Genomic DNA, 15,505 nt, shown 5'->3' with positions numbered 1-15,505 from the left:
AAAATAGTTAATATGGAAGGTCATTATATTCACTGCATTCAGATGGAAACAATGCACCAGTGCCTGCAACAGAGATCTGCATTCAGTTGATTCCAACACAATTTCTCTGTAAAAAAAATGATTGACTCATAGCACATTTACAATAAAAGTCAATGGGCTTTCAATGAAACCATTTAATTTTATAGTTTTATAGGATAAGTGTCCTTATTGTAATTATGTGTGAGTATAATGAAATGTTGACAGTCTTCCAAGCAGCACAGTGGTGCAAGCAGATAGTGTCACAGTCACACAGCTCCAGGGACCTGGAGGTTGTGGGTTCAAGTCCCACTTCGAGTCACTGTCTGTGAGGAGTTCTCCCCATTCCCCGGGTGCTCCGGTTTCCTCCCAAGGTCCAAAAACACATGTTGGTAGCTGGATTGGTGACTTAAAAGTGTCCATAGGTGTGAGTGTGTGAGTGAATGTGTGTGTGGCACTGTAAAGGACTGGCGCCCCCCTCCAGAGTGTGTTCCTGCACATGACCTCCTTTGCCTTGGAGATATTAAGTGCCAGGTCATTAGATTTTGAATCATTATTCTTGACATTCCAATTCCTGTAGGCTCCCTCATTGCCATCTGAAATAAGGCCTACTACTGTTGTATCGTCTGTGAAATTTGTTGTTTCATGGGAGAATGGGGGTAGAGTCATGAGTAAACGGGGTGAAAAGCAAGAGGTTCAGTATGTGTCCGAAGATTTCAGGAAAAGTGTGGATGAGGTGTAGTTTTCCCATTCTGACTCTCTGTGTAGTTTCTAATGGGACAGGCTCACGCCTCAATCAGGGGCAACAATCCGAGCAACCCCAGCTCTTGCTTTTGCCATCCAGTGTGCTGAAGGTTTTCTGACTCACACCTTTCAGCTCTATAGCCGGAAGAGGTGGAGAGCAGGGTGGACTAAGGCACATGGTTGGAATCTCATAATGAGGGAAGCAACAGTTTGCCAGGTAGAACAGATAAAATATTGCGATTATGACAGGCAATGCACACCAGGTTTATTGCTATCCCGGTCGGGGGTCAGACTTTCCAGTTTTGGCTACCAGCATGTACCATGCGTGGACTTATCTTGACTCCAAACCCCCAAAGCCACGGAATGGCCCAAATGCTGTGAATCACCGACCCTGGCTTCATCCCAATCAGTGCTCCACTGAACAGATCATCAAGGGAGTCACCATGCAAGATTTCTTCTGCACACTCTCTCTGACTCCAGAACAGCAACGTATCTCCATGCCCCTACAACAGTGCAGGATATGGTGAAAGGCACAGAGATGGGTAGATGCCACAAGGTTGGCTAAGGCCACCCTTGCCATAGGCCAAGTGGACTGAGGGAAAATACCTCAAAATTGGGTTACTGCCTATTCAAGAGAGAGGCTGAACGGAAGCCAGAAACAATCCCCCTCATTCCATTACACAGGTAGCAATGTAACACTCTTTAGTCCCAGTCACTCTGCGGGTCTTGCCTGAACCACCCAGCAGATCCCAGTCTCCTTCGTCCACAGTGCCTTCTGCCCCAGTCTGGACCTGGAATTGGACCCAGACCTGGCCCCACACAGTGGGCGGCATGAAAAGCCTGGGAAAACCCACACAAGGCTCAACATCGTGCTCTTGGTAGGGGAGACAGGTGTGAGTTCCTCCACAGAACAGGGACCAGAAACAGGATGTCTGCCCGAGCAACATTTAGATGCAAGTGGCGTGGAACCTTACCAGGGGAAGGACTCACATTGAGCACTTGGTTTGGGAGGGATCTTGTAATAAATGGCACTTCAGCATGGTGAGTTGACACCATGTCCAATCCCATATGCAGACATCTGTGCCCAGAGAACACCCTGAAAAAAGTTCTTGTCAATGCTGTCCTCTCTGTCAATATGCCGTCCATAGAAGACTATTGCCCACCCCCTGATCCCAATGGATATTGTTGAGATCCTGTTTTAGATTTTGGATATGGATATTGTGAGGTTGCTGCTGAAGTAGGCCAGGTGGCATTAATAACGTTTGTAACACCATGTGCTACCCCAAGGCCATGCTGCTGAAAGTCTAACATAGCTCAACTCAACTCAACTTTATTTAACTTTATTTATAGAGCACTTTAAAAAACACCAACAGTTAAAACAAAGTGCTGTACAAAAGATGTTTATAAAACAAACTAAAACAAAATAAAATAACCAATAAGGAAAAATAAATAACTTAAATAAAAACAACATTAATAAAATTAATAAAACAAAACAAACGTCTCATGCTGAGTTGAAAGCCAAGGAATAAAAATGGGTTTTAAGATAAGTTTTAAAAACCGAAAGTGAAGAAGCCTGCCTAATCTGTAATGGCAGGCTATTCCACAGTTTCGGCGCAGCAATTGAAAAAGCTCTATCTCCTCTGAGCTTACGTTTTGACCTCGGCACCTCCAGGAGCAGCTGATCAGCTGACCTAAGGCACCGAGCAGAGACGTGGGGGTGTAGCAGCTCAGTGAGGTAAGGTGGGGCGAGTCCATTTAAAGATTTAAAAACAAATAAGAGAATCTTAAAATGTACTCTAAAATGCACAGACAACCAGTGGAGAGAGGCCAGAATGGGAGTTATATGTTCCCTCTTACGTGATCCTGTTAAGAGTCGGGCAGCAGCATTTTGCACCAATTGGAGACGTCTGTGGGAGGACTGGCTGACTCCAAAATACAGTGCATTGCAGTAATCCAACCGGGATGTGATGAAGGCATGGATTACTGTTTGAAAATGCTCGTATGAGAGAATTGGCTTCACCTTTGCCAGCTGCCTCAGGTGGAAAAAGCTGGACCTGACTACTGTGCCTATTTGGCGGTCCAATTTAAAATCACTGTCCATCTTAAAACCCAAATTTAAGATAGTTGGCTTCACATACAAAGTCAAGGGGCCCAAATCAACTGGAGGGGCTTCACAGGGCCCACTGGGACCAAACACCATCACTTCTGTTTTGTTTTCGTTAAAATGTAAAAAATTTAAAGCCATCCAGTCTTTAATGTCATTGAGACATAACAACAGTGGTTTAATTGAGAAAGCATCTTTCTTCTTTAAAGGGACATATGTCTGGCTGTCTTCAGCATAACAGTGAAATGCAATGCCACGTTTTCTCAAGATAGAGCCCAATGGGATCAGATAAAGTGAGAAAAGGAGGGGTCCTAAGATTGAGCCCTGTGGAACTCCATATGATAGGGGAGCTGAGGAGGATTCTGAGCCAGCAAAATTAACACACAAAGTTCTGTCCGTCAGATAGGACCTAAACCAGTCCAAAGCACTACCACAAATGCCGACTAGATGCTGCAAGCGGGAAACTAAAATGTTGTAATCCACTGTGTCAAAAGCAGCAGTTAGATCCAGCAGGACAAGAATTGCATGGTCCCCAGAATCATTGGCCAGGAGAATGTCATTAAAAACCCTGAGCAACGCTGACTCTGTACTATGCAAGGTTTTAAAACCAGACTGAAAAACCTCCAGAATATTATGCTCATCCAAAAATAATTTCAGTTGAGCATAAACAACTTTCTCCAAGATCTTTGAAATAAAAGGCAGCTTGGAAATAGGCCTATAATTAGCCAATACAGTATGGTCGAGGCCAGGTTTCTTGAGCAGGGGTTGTACTACAGCATGTTTAAAACTCACAGGAACAACACCAGAAGACAGGCTGCTGTTAATAATGGCCAGAACCTGCTGCCCTATAGTATGAAAAATCTCTTTTAGAAAGTGAGGAGGCAAAACATCACAAGGAGAACCTGAGGGCTTTAAATGGCCCACCACATCCTCCAAGTGCGACAGAGTCACCGGCTCAAACCTGTCAAACACAGCCAAGCAAGGGGCAGAGTCAGAGGGGTCAACAGCAGGAGCTGTGATAAGAGCTCTTGCAGTAACAGTCTTATCAATAAAAAAGTGCAGAAAGTCATTACACATGTCAGGAGATGCTTCCAAACAGACAGACTGAGGGGCCTTAAGAACAGAGTTAATGGTTTTAAATAACACACGTGGCTTATGACAATTTGCCATAATAATATTTGACAAGTGTTCTCTCTTAACCTCTTTGATGGTGCTCTGGTAAGAACGCCAGCAGTCTTTTAACATTTGAAATGAAACCTGCAGCTTATCCTTTTTCCATCAGCGTTCAGCTCTGCGACACTTCTGCTTTGCTGCACGCGCTCGGCCATTGAACCAGGGCTCAGGTTTAACTTTGGGCTGTTTAGTTCTTAATATACTCAGCCACTGAGTCCAGTATGGTTTGGCAGGAGGAGTGAAACCAGGAGCTGAGCTCCTCCGTATTAACAGAGGCTGAATCAGGAGGAGGACAAAGCTGGTCGAAAGCGCAGGTGAACTGTCCGGCAGTGAAAGAGTTAAAACTCCGACCAAGCCGAGCAGGAGCGCAAGGTTTAAAAGCAGCACAGGATAAAACAACATCAAATAAAACAGGCATGTGATCAGAAAACCCACTATCATGGATCTCTAAATTGAACACAGACAACCCATAAGACAGAATAAGGTCTAAGGTATGTCCATGTTCATGTGTGGGCCCGGACACATACTGCACTAAATTAAAAGAGTCAATGATGTTAACAAAGTCCTTCACCAGCGGTTTATCTGGACAGCAGATGTGAATGTTAAAGTCCCCGACGATAAGGATGCGATCATAGTTCGGCATATGTCCCGCCAGAAAATCAGAAAAGTCATTTATGAAATCCTTATTGTATTTAGGGGGTCGATAGATGACAGCACACAGCACCGGGTCAGAGCAGCCCACCTCAAATAAAGTGACTTCAAAACTGGAAAATGAGGGTGATAAAGCGCGCTGTTTACATTTAAAATTATTTTTAAAAACAGGTACCAGGGAGATGCTGATGGGCTCCAGGAAACGCCAGGACACAACGAATTGGGGGGATAATCCACGTTGTGGCCGGGAACTGGATGACGATTGTGAGAGGCAGACTTTTAGTTTCACTAGCCGACCGCCACGTTTACCGCGGCGGCGGCGACGCTTTCGCTGAATTGTTTGGGCCCAGGCCCGGCGCAGGTGATTCGGAATACCCGATAGGTGCGGGGGCACAGGATTCTGTCCACTGTGATTAAAAACACCTACATCACAGGTATTATATCTAAGATCCAGGAGAAACTGGCGATCATACACCAGTAGAGACTTCACATGTGAAGTGCCAAAGCTTAGCAACACCAACAACACAAGGCAAAGTGAGAGCAGCAGACGGCCAGCCACACACACCGGCGCCATCTTGGAGTCAGTACCAACACTAACACAGCAAGCTCTGCACAATGTGAAAGCAAATAAGATTGTCCTCATTTTCAGTTGTGAGGCATCCCAAAGGAAATCCTTATCAAGCCAGTTATTGAGCATATGAACAACATGCAGTCGGATTGGCTCTTGTGTACCATCTCTGCCCCCACCTGTCATCATCCTAGTGCCAAGAGCTGTGTGAGCCAATGGACCGATGTCAGGGTGTATTCTCTGAAGTGGTGTCATGGGATGCGAACATGGCAAGTTTTTCTTATCTCAAACAAAATTAACAAATATGAATCCCTTGTGAGGACCTCTAGCTTTTCTAGTCCCCATCAGACCTCCTCTAGTTACTCTGGCCTGGCGCAGCCTTGCACAGGCACTAAAAAACTCAAATGACCCTATATCTGCCTTTATTCACTGCCTTAACTCACTGAGATGGTTCTATATCACATCTGTGATTGGCCATATGCCACAAATGCAGCACAGACATTAGTATTTGATGGAGTACCCTTTTAATTCCAGAATGACTAAAGCTACAAGGACAGGTGATCATTTCTTCAGGATAATAAAATTATAGTCACGCTAGGGTTAACTAACAGTATAAATCACAAATTAATGTTTGAGGATATGAGGTTTAAATGTTAAAACTGTAGGTTTTATGAGTAGGGTTACTTTTAGCTCAACTACAAACATCAGTACCTGACCTCAAAGTGCAAAAAAAACTCAGTTTATATAAACTAAACAGTAAATAGTGCAGTCAAATGTTGCAATATTTGTTGATACTGATGAAACATCTGAACAATAAACAGAATGTTGTGCCTAAATGTAAAAAAATTAACACTCCCGTGTATGTTACAATAAAATTTGTTTCAGAACACTACACAGCATTTTGAGCATACAGTCCACAACTAGGCTTAATCCGTTGGGGAAACCACCCCCATAATATACATTTCAAACTAGATTTAGATTGGCTAGTAAGAGATAAGTAGGGTGCACATGTTTGAATACATTTTGTAGATTTTCCAATGAAACGGCTGCATTCAACTGAGACATGTATACAAAATCTTACCAAACTCTTCCTGGTATCTGGGATGGACTTCACATCCACAGGTTCTCTCTCCACAGCATTGACAAAGCGTGCCTCAGCCACTGCGATGGCACAAATCACATGAACCCACCTGTGCAAGCAATTTTTGCAGTGCATGTAAGTCATTGACATGAGAGTACTATGAATAAACATGGATACAAGTATATCAAATATCTAAAAACGGTATCAGTCACTTGAAGCCTGACCTTTGCTATTACTTGTGCCAATATTTTACTTAGGACACCAGTAACTGCATGTTTTAACCTGCATAAATATATTGCTTTAATACAGATGATACAGAACCTGTTGTCTGTAGTCATCTTCAGTGCACCTCCTCTTAGGTTACACAAACAGCAAGCCTGGAAAACATAAAAACACACCTCATAACTACTAAATTCTAATTCTGTATGTATGTCTAAGGAGCTGCTAGTACAGTAATGTGAGAGGAATAGCATAGGTGCATTTCATAGATATGATATTTGTGATGTGATAGCCTTGTGAAGGTTTTGCAACAAATTATGAGTGCTCCTGTGTGTGTTGTACACTCACTGCTGTTGAGGCCACTGTGGTACACCGAGAGCACATCCAATCCTCCTGCTTAGTGTCTGGCTTGACACCATAGCAACCTGAAGGTCAAAAAAAAAGAGAGAGAGAGATTTTATTTACTAGAGCTACAAAGAACAATAAGGAACATTTAATCCAGCTGTGCTTCTTTTATATTTAGTGGAACAGCATTATTTGTCAAAAAGTGTATCATAATTCAATTCTTAAAATGTAAGTATGTAAGTACAGTCATTTTTAAGAGTGATTCTGAAGTGAAAGTGAGTCAGAGTTGTTGGTGCTAATGAGTTTTTCCAAATCCATGATTGCCTGAAAAATTAATGAAACAAATTGTTTTTACACAGACTTACCCCTTCATACGTCAGAAGGCACCAGAGTTGGGTGGCCTTATTTGCTCAAAAGGTAAGTTGAGTAGGGCCTTGCAAACCCCATAGGAGTGAATTGAGGTGAACAATAATAAGATGAAATTTTGTTCTCTCCTCTGATGAAGGCACTGAAGAGAAGTTTTATACCCTTGTGTTGCACACTCTGCAATTGGGCATGGTGATCTTATACTCACATACAGAGCATCTAATTTGATTTCATACCATGCGGCCATGGAGGGTTCAGCAAGCCCTGAGGGTAGACCTTGGCTCAGGAGGACAGATAGCTTGTTCTGTGTCCGTCTGTCTGATGTCAGAGCTGGGCAAGAGAACGCTGGCATCAGTCTGGTGACTGCCATGTCTGCCCATGTTTTACTTGTTTTTGTTTATCTTTCTTGTTCAGTGTTATTTTATTTATTTATTCATGGCTATCTGTAAGAATACCTGAGTGCAGCAGGTTTTTCCTGCTATACTCTGCTGTGAGACCTGGGGGACTGATTAGCTGTTTGCTATCTCGAATGCTGACAATTGGGCCTGCTGACCAATATACTTATCCATGCACAAAATCTTACTATAGTAAGATGTCACCGTTCACAAAAATGCAAAATGAACCTAATTTAATGCACTTGCAATATAGGTGCTTTAACATAAAAAAATAATCATTATTCAATGGGATTGTTGACATGTTATGTCAGCAATTATAAAAAAAAAAAAAATAAGATACAAGATTAAAAAAAAAAGGACACAAGATAAATTTATTTACCCACACTTGCCAAGGAAACTGATAAGTTCAATGTCATTTTAAAAAGGTGTGATTTCTTTCAAGTTTCAATAGACAAACAGCTATACACACAAAGGCAAATGACTGTATCAGTATCATCTGCCCCAACACACATAGACAAAACTAACAATTTTCTGTCAAACCGATATTGTTCAAGGTACAGCACAAACTAAACTATTATTTTGTAGTTTTTGTCCCCATCATTTCACCTGTCCCACTTATCTTTTACTCACCATACAGCCATCACCTTCCTAGCACTGTGTTGTCCATCCAACTATTCCAGCCAGTTTCTGCTATTCAAGCTGACTTTCAAGGTACACAGTAGTGCCAGGAAGGTGATGGCTGGCTGGTGATTAAAAGAGTTGGAAACTATGATTAATACCTGGCATGGCTAGGCAAGGCAAGTTTATTTATAGAGCATCTTTCATTTAAGAGCAATTTAAAGTGCTTTACAGAAAAAACAGATAAATTAAAAACAAGAATAAAAATAATAAAAGTCTATTAAAACAATTAAAATAGAGCAATAAAAGGAAATACATAAAAAGAATTAAAAAAAATGATAAAAATGATTAAAACAATTTAAAATGATATAAAAAAAAAATAACTAAAGTGCCATTACAGAATAAAAAGTGCAGCTGTAAGCTATAAGCCTGTTCAAACAGAATTGTTTTAAGTCTTGATTTAAAAGTGCCTAAAGTCGGGGTTCCTTTTAAGAGTGGCAGATTAGCTAAACACTTCTCCATGTTTAGTTTTCACCTGAGGCAGGACTAACTGACTAGTTCCTAAAGATCTATGATCTCTGCTCGGCTCATATTTCTGTAGCAGATCTGATAAATACACTGGTCCTACACCATTAAGACATTTATAGACCAGTAATAACACTTTACAGTCTATTCTGTAACAGACTGGTATCAAGTGTAAGGATCTGAGAATGGGGTTGAACAGCTAAAGCTGTTTAATGGTATTTTTGGGAGGTCCAGTTAAGAGATCATTACAGTAATCAACAGTAACGGTAATAACATGGAAAGGCATCGCCTTCTGGGGGACGCTGGCACATGCCAGTGACTTTGGCACCTTGCATAAGGGTGACAGTGGCATGTGTCGTTGAAATCGGCGTCTTACGTTCAGGTGACAATGGCATATGCCATTGGAATCTGCATCTTACATTCAGGTGACAGTGGCATATGCCAATGGTATTGATTTTTATTTTGGTGACAGTGGCATGTGCTGGCAAGTATGTGCTGATACTGCTAAGATTACTGATGCCCTCTAACTTTGGCCACCTCCCTTGCTTGTGACAGTCAAATGAGACAGTTGCTACCACATTCAGTGGTTTTGAGAGGTTTACAATGAGATTACATTTGTCCTGTGTTGGTATACTCTACATACTCTACATAATAAATGCCCTAAGGCATTAACTTATGTTTATTGTTTTACCCATTGCAATTGGCGAAGAGAGAGAGCGGAATTGCACCATATACGGCAGTGGCCGGAAATAGCGGGACGGCCGGAGTTAGGGGGAAGACTGCTAGCTAATATGCTACAAACATAGCATCCCATATTCGCACACAGTCCACTATCACTGTGTTTATGGACAATTGAACTACAAGCTTTTCTCATTCTAATATCACGATATATGTCTGCGTCAGGCACAAAAAGCCAAGAACTGAAAAGTAATTTTTAGGTGCCAGTATGGCAAGTCGTTTTAACATTATATAGCATGTATCTTTAATTAAAAACCGGATATATCCAACAGAGTTTTGATTAGTGACAATTATATTTTGACTAGTCAGATCACAACTTAAGATATCTGCATTTACAATCTGACTAAGAACAGTAGCATAGGTACCCCAAGTTCCGGCCACTTTAATTACAATATTGGAAATCTTAGCTAACTGTAAATAAATAGAAGTACTTTACTCACTCAAATCAACATTTTTCAGGAGTCAAATATGTGTAGATTAATGTACAAGACTTGCTTGACTTTGAAAGAAAATCTAAATGTTTTTAGATAAAAACCCTTTTGTTTAAGTAGGTGCCAATACTGCTAAGATTATTGGTGTCCCCTAATTTAGGCCACCTCCCCTGCTTGTGACAGTCAAACGAGACAGTTGCTACCACATTCAGTGGTTTTGAGAGGTTCACAATGAGATTACGTTTGTCCTGTATTGGTATCCGTACACTACATGTAAAGATTACATTGGCGGTAGATTTTCCCCTCAGAGAAAAGGAAGATAACCAGTAAGCTAACTTTTACACTGAGGGAAATATCTGTCGCAAAATAGAAATGTGTTGTGTTCTACATACAGTATTGTAATTCTTTGTGTGCGAAACTGCTAGAGATACTTAAATATTGTTTGGATGTTTAAATGCCCTACTAAGGCTTGAACTTACGTTTTATTGTTTTACCCAATGCGATTGGCGAAGAGAGAGAACAGAATTGCACCATATAGGGCAGTGGCTGGAATTAGGAGACTGCTGGAGTTAGGGGAAAGACTGATAATATAAGATACATTTTGCCTAGTCGAATTTTCTTTTAAGATATATCTAATGACGTCATCGAATTCGAAAATTTCGAAAAATTCGAAATTCAAAATCGAATTCTGATGAGTCATAAATCCTGAATTTGTATTTAAGATATCTCAAATTCAAATTTGACTAGTCAAAAATACATTTTCAGATATCTGAATTCATTGTGTGTATTCGTCCCCCCCATGTGCCGCAACGGTTGCCATGTGTGCACGCTTACATCGTAATAACACCAGACGATGCTTAGTTTATTTACATGTCAGGGACTGGGGGAAATGCAGAAAAAAATCTACAACGCTGAAGTTGGCTTCTTATTCGCCAGCTTCTTATTCAGATATTCTGTTCCACCTTAAATGATGCAGTAATTGCATTCTGTCGCCAATAGATTGCATGACCAAACTGTGGAAATAATACACAACATTTACATGATTACTGGCAACTTTTACATGACGTTAAAATGGGCTATTTATGTCAGCTATGTTTTGACTAGTCAGAATAATAATTTTAAGATATCTACAATCACATTCTGACTAGTCAGAATAATCATTTAAGATAATTATCATATACTCCTAAACTGGCACTACAGCTGAGGTGTAAATTATGCCACTGTGATGTATCACCTTACCGATGTATGCACCAATGGCACCTATAAATGATTTTCAGTTCTTGGATTTTTGGGCCGGATGCAAACATATATTGTGATATCAGAATGGGAAAAGCTTGTAGTTCAGTTGTTCATAAACAAAGTAATAGTGAACTGTGTGTGAAGATGGGATGCTATGTTTGTAGCATGTTACTTGTTTGGTCCGTTTACATGCTAGTAGCATACGTGTGTTAGTTAGCTATAGCCTAAACATTCATGTGCTAGCTAAACTTAGGCTACTGGCAGATGTTCAACAATTAATTGGAGTATATACCAACGGATGCAGATGTCAACGGCTCATGCCACTGTCACCCGTACGTAAGGTGCCAATGTCACTGGCATGTGCCAGCGTCATCCGAACGTAAGATGCCGATGCCTTTTCATGTCATTACTGCCTCTTGTAATCAATCATACTAGAAATAAAAGCATGGATAAGTTTCTCCAGGTCTGGTTTAATCAGAAAATCTATGGTCTTACTGATGTTTTTAAGATGGTAAAATGCTGATAGAGTAACTGCTTTAACATTACTACTAAAACTGAGATCTGAGTCCATTGGCCGGCTGATTAATCGGGCCAATTTCTGGCATTTTTTATATAATCGGCATCGGCCGATATATTAGCACAGGAGGCCAATATTTACACAATGCACACAGACACTGCTGTGGGCAGCTCCATCATTCTGGCTGTTAGAGCGCCCCTTGTGTCTATTTTGCCATCTCACAGGCAGACATCATTAAGCACAAGTACAGGAGTACAAGCCTCCAACCAGTAGCTGCATGCCGTCTCGTATGAATTATATATGAATTATTGGTATGAATTATTTCCTCTTCTTCAGCTCTCACTATTTGTTACTGGCTGCTCTTTGTAACATACACTCAATAATAACCTGCTATCATAAATGACCTCTTATTTCGCTTCTTATTCCGTCAATATATCTCAAGTACTACAAGTCCAAAGTCGACAGTTAATGTACCAAATTAAAGCTTAAAGTTGTTGATTTTCATTAATTTAATATTTTATACATATCATATTTTGTACATATCATACACCAATCATACGGGCAGACTCTCAGGATCACGAGGATATAAGCGAAAATGTAGGACTATGGAATTAAATGCCAAAAAAACCAAACATTTATCCAAACTTCAGGTTTCTTCCTCATCAATGACAAAACCGCTGCTTCTCGAAAACTGAAAAGCTCACAAGTGGCTCACACACAAAATTAGCACAGCAGCGCTTACCTTAGATAGTCCCCTTCAAAACGAGATTAAATCTGAGTTTCTCCATCAAACCGTTCTTGAGTAATCCTCATGTTTGTGTCAAGAGTACTGGCCGAAAAAAAATCCAGAAAAACATTTTCAAAAAATAATTAAAATATGATCCCTGTGGGCCCATGTGGACACCTACTGCATAGCTTAGGCTCTCAGCTTTTCAACGATATGTCAATCAAGTCTGTAGACCAATCAGGGGCAGAGTTATGGCGATGTGCACCCAAGGAGGAGGGACACAGCAGAGCGCATATGTTTTCAGCGCCTAACAGACCCAGACACCGTGAGAGACTCTGTTCTGTTCTGTTTAGCAGCCACAAGTTCCACAAACAATAATCAAGTCAATAAAAATGTTTCAAAGCTTAGATGTCTTTTACTAGTTACATTTCCCCCACTGAGGACATTTAAATGCAGTAGGGGTGTGGTCAGTCATTTAAAGGAACACTGTAGTTGGTGAGAAACAGTGTAAAGTGTAAACATCAGAAATAAACTCAGTACATCAGAATAAAACACAAAATAACTAAGGGTTTTTACTGAATGTGTAAAGGGTGAGGGCCAATGGCCACTTGGTGAGAGATTAGTTTATCATAGAAAGTAAAGAAAAACACTAAGATGTTGACATTAGATCTAGACAAGATTTATACACTGTATTTTTGCAGTAAAAGTAATTATTTTCGTTATGGAGAGCTTGGGTTCTAAAGAGACACTTGGAGAGGCCATCTGTCCACTGTCTGCTCCAGCTTGAATAACTTCAAATCAGTAGGAGGTATCAACTTTTTTACCTGATTACCTGAAATATTACCTGATGAAAGTACACCCCTGGAGACACAGTTTTAAAAAGAAAAAAGTAATGGGACTCATTAACTCTTCAGTTTATAGTCACTAACATTTAAAAAAAAAATAAGACAAGCGCATACATTTTTTTGTGGTTTCCATAAGCTTTTGACCACTTCATATATATTTCAGGACCTCTAAATTGTTTCTTTTACAAATTTGAAGGGTTTTCTGTAAAAATCATGATAATACCTCTAGTTTATTCACTGCCTGAGGAATGGGAATATCAGCTTTACATATCAGCCATCGGCCACTACTGACGTCTAAAATTGGCATCGGCCATCAAAAAACCCATATCGGTCGATCACTAGAAGAGATACCTTTCCAGCCTCCGTATTTAAGTGAATGTCATTAACTATCTTAATTAGAGCAGTCTCAGTGCTGTGATTAGACCAAAACCTGGACTGAAATTTGTCTAGGCTGCTGTTCAAGGACAAGAAGCTAGTAATTTGCCTGAAAACTATTTTCTCAATAATTTTGGCAATGAATTGAGGATTAGAAATTGTTCAGTAGTTACTTTTTTGAGATGATTATAAATTTTTTCTTTTTTTTTTTAGAAAGGCTTTACAACTGCAATTTTTAGTGAGGGGAAAGACCCCTGACATGAATGAGGTGTTTACAATGTGGAGTAAGTCTGGTGCTATAGTGTGAAAAACACTCTTTAAAAATGTGGTTGGTAGTGTGTCAAGCTGAAGTGGATGGTTTGAGATGACTGTGTCAATTAAAATTTCATTATTAACAGTACTGAATTCTGATATTTTAACTAAGATGTCTTAATGAGGTGATGGAGTGGGTACAGGCTTATATGGATGTACTTACAATGGCTTGTCTGATATTCTGGATTTTAGCGTAAAAAAAAAATGAACTCATTACATCTCTCATCTCAGGCGATTCAGGGGCCATTGTTGTGGGTGAGATTGTAAGTCTGTCGACCACAGCGAAGAGGATTTTGCTGTTGTTAATGTTGTTGTTGATAATGCTAGAGAAACAGGATTGTCGTGTTTGCATATTGTCGTGTTGTATTCACATAGCCTATCTTTGTAGATTTCTTTGTGAATACAAAGACTCGTTTTACACCATCTGCATTCTGCCTTACGACAATCCCTCTTTTGGATTTGAACAACAGAAGCATTTCTCCTTGGTGCTTTCTGTTTGCAAGACATAGCCTTCACTCTAACTGGCGCAATCTCCTCCATAACACTTACGATATTTGATTTAAAACTATTCAGCAGATCATCAACAGAGTGGGACTGTTCACATGGTGTAGTGCACATTTTACTCATGCAAAGTGTAGCTCTGCAGTCTTTTATAAAACTTTTCTTGACACATACCCTTCTGCCTATGATGACTGGTGGGGCCCACATATCAAAGGACATGCAGTAGTTATCTGACAACGCAACATCCTTCTGTCACATCTTGGCACTTTCTAGTTTGTTTTCTCCTTCCATGTGGCTCTGTCTGTTTGTTGTTTTTCCTATATCCGCCCTCGTTCCACTCTAGCTCCACCTTTTGTTCCGCCTCTTTGTCATTATCTGTGTCAGGTGTTTCTTGTTAGTTCATGTATTTAAGTCCTCTTCCCTCACTTCCTGTTATCGGTCATATTGTTGTGTTATGTCATTTGTAGTTTTGCTCTGTTCAAGTCGAGTCGTGTCATTTCGTTCTGTTTCCCAGTTGTTATATTAGTGTCTCCTGCCTGTTTCGTGCTCTTTTCCTATGTTTCTAAGTAGTGTTATTTCGTGTTTCTCGTCAAGTTCGTTTGTTGTGTTATCTATATATTAAAACTATCTGTGTTGTAGCGAGTGTCCGCCTCCGTAAATCCACTCATCACGCCCCCGTGACAAAATGACCGATCAACAAAAGGACACAGCTGGCACGGACTACTCGTTTAAGAGATGTGTTATTCGCCGGACTCTGTTTCGCACAGGCCCCAAAGATCCCGTGGAGGAGGCGTTAAGAGCGGCCTCGGAATGGAGTCGATGGCTCCAGATCGGCGCGGGTACTTATCTTCGACCAAAGGACTAGATTCAGGAATCGAGTAATTGCTCCAGCGGGAATCGACGGAGCCGGAGGAGAAAGCGGGCTGGAGTCTCCCCCTCGCTGGAGGATTATCCCCTTAGGTCCGGGGTAATTCTTGGGGGGGGGGGGGGGGGGGAGGGGTTAAGGGTAGGGGCTG

General features: G+C 40.8%; 1 protein-coding gene across 1 annotated transcript in view; it reads right to left on the bottom strand.

Annotated features, from left to right (window-relative positions):
- kdm4b (lysine (K)-specific demethylase 4B) overlaps window positions 1-15,505 on the bottom strand; it is a 170,214-nt gene that overhangs the window by 30,317 nt on the left and 124,392 nt on the right. The window contains exons 15-17 of the mRNA XM_066647154.1: window positions 6,904-6,980; window positions 6,658-6,713; window positions 6,337-6,445 (exon numbers count right to left, since the gene is read on the bottom strand). Of these exons, the coding sequence (XP_066503251.1) occupies window positions 6,337-6,445; window positions 6,658-6,713; window positions 6,904-6,980 (242 nt within the window). The remainder of the gene's footprint in view (window positions 1-6,336; window positions 6,446-6,657; window positions 6,714-6,903; window positions 6,981-15,505) is intronic.

This window comes from Hoplias malabaricus, chromosome 16 (assembly GCF_029633855.1).
Source record: "Hoplias malabaricus isolate fHopMal1 chromosome 16, fHopMal1.hap1, whole genome shotgun sequence".
NCBI lineage: Eukaryota > Metazoa > Chordata > Actinopteri > Characiformes > Erythrinidae > Hoplias > Hoplias malabaricus.
This window is presented reverse-complemented; position numbering and strand designations above follow the sequence as displayed.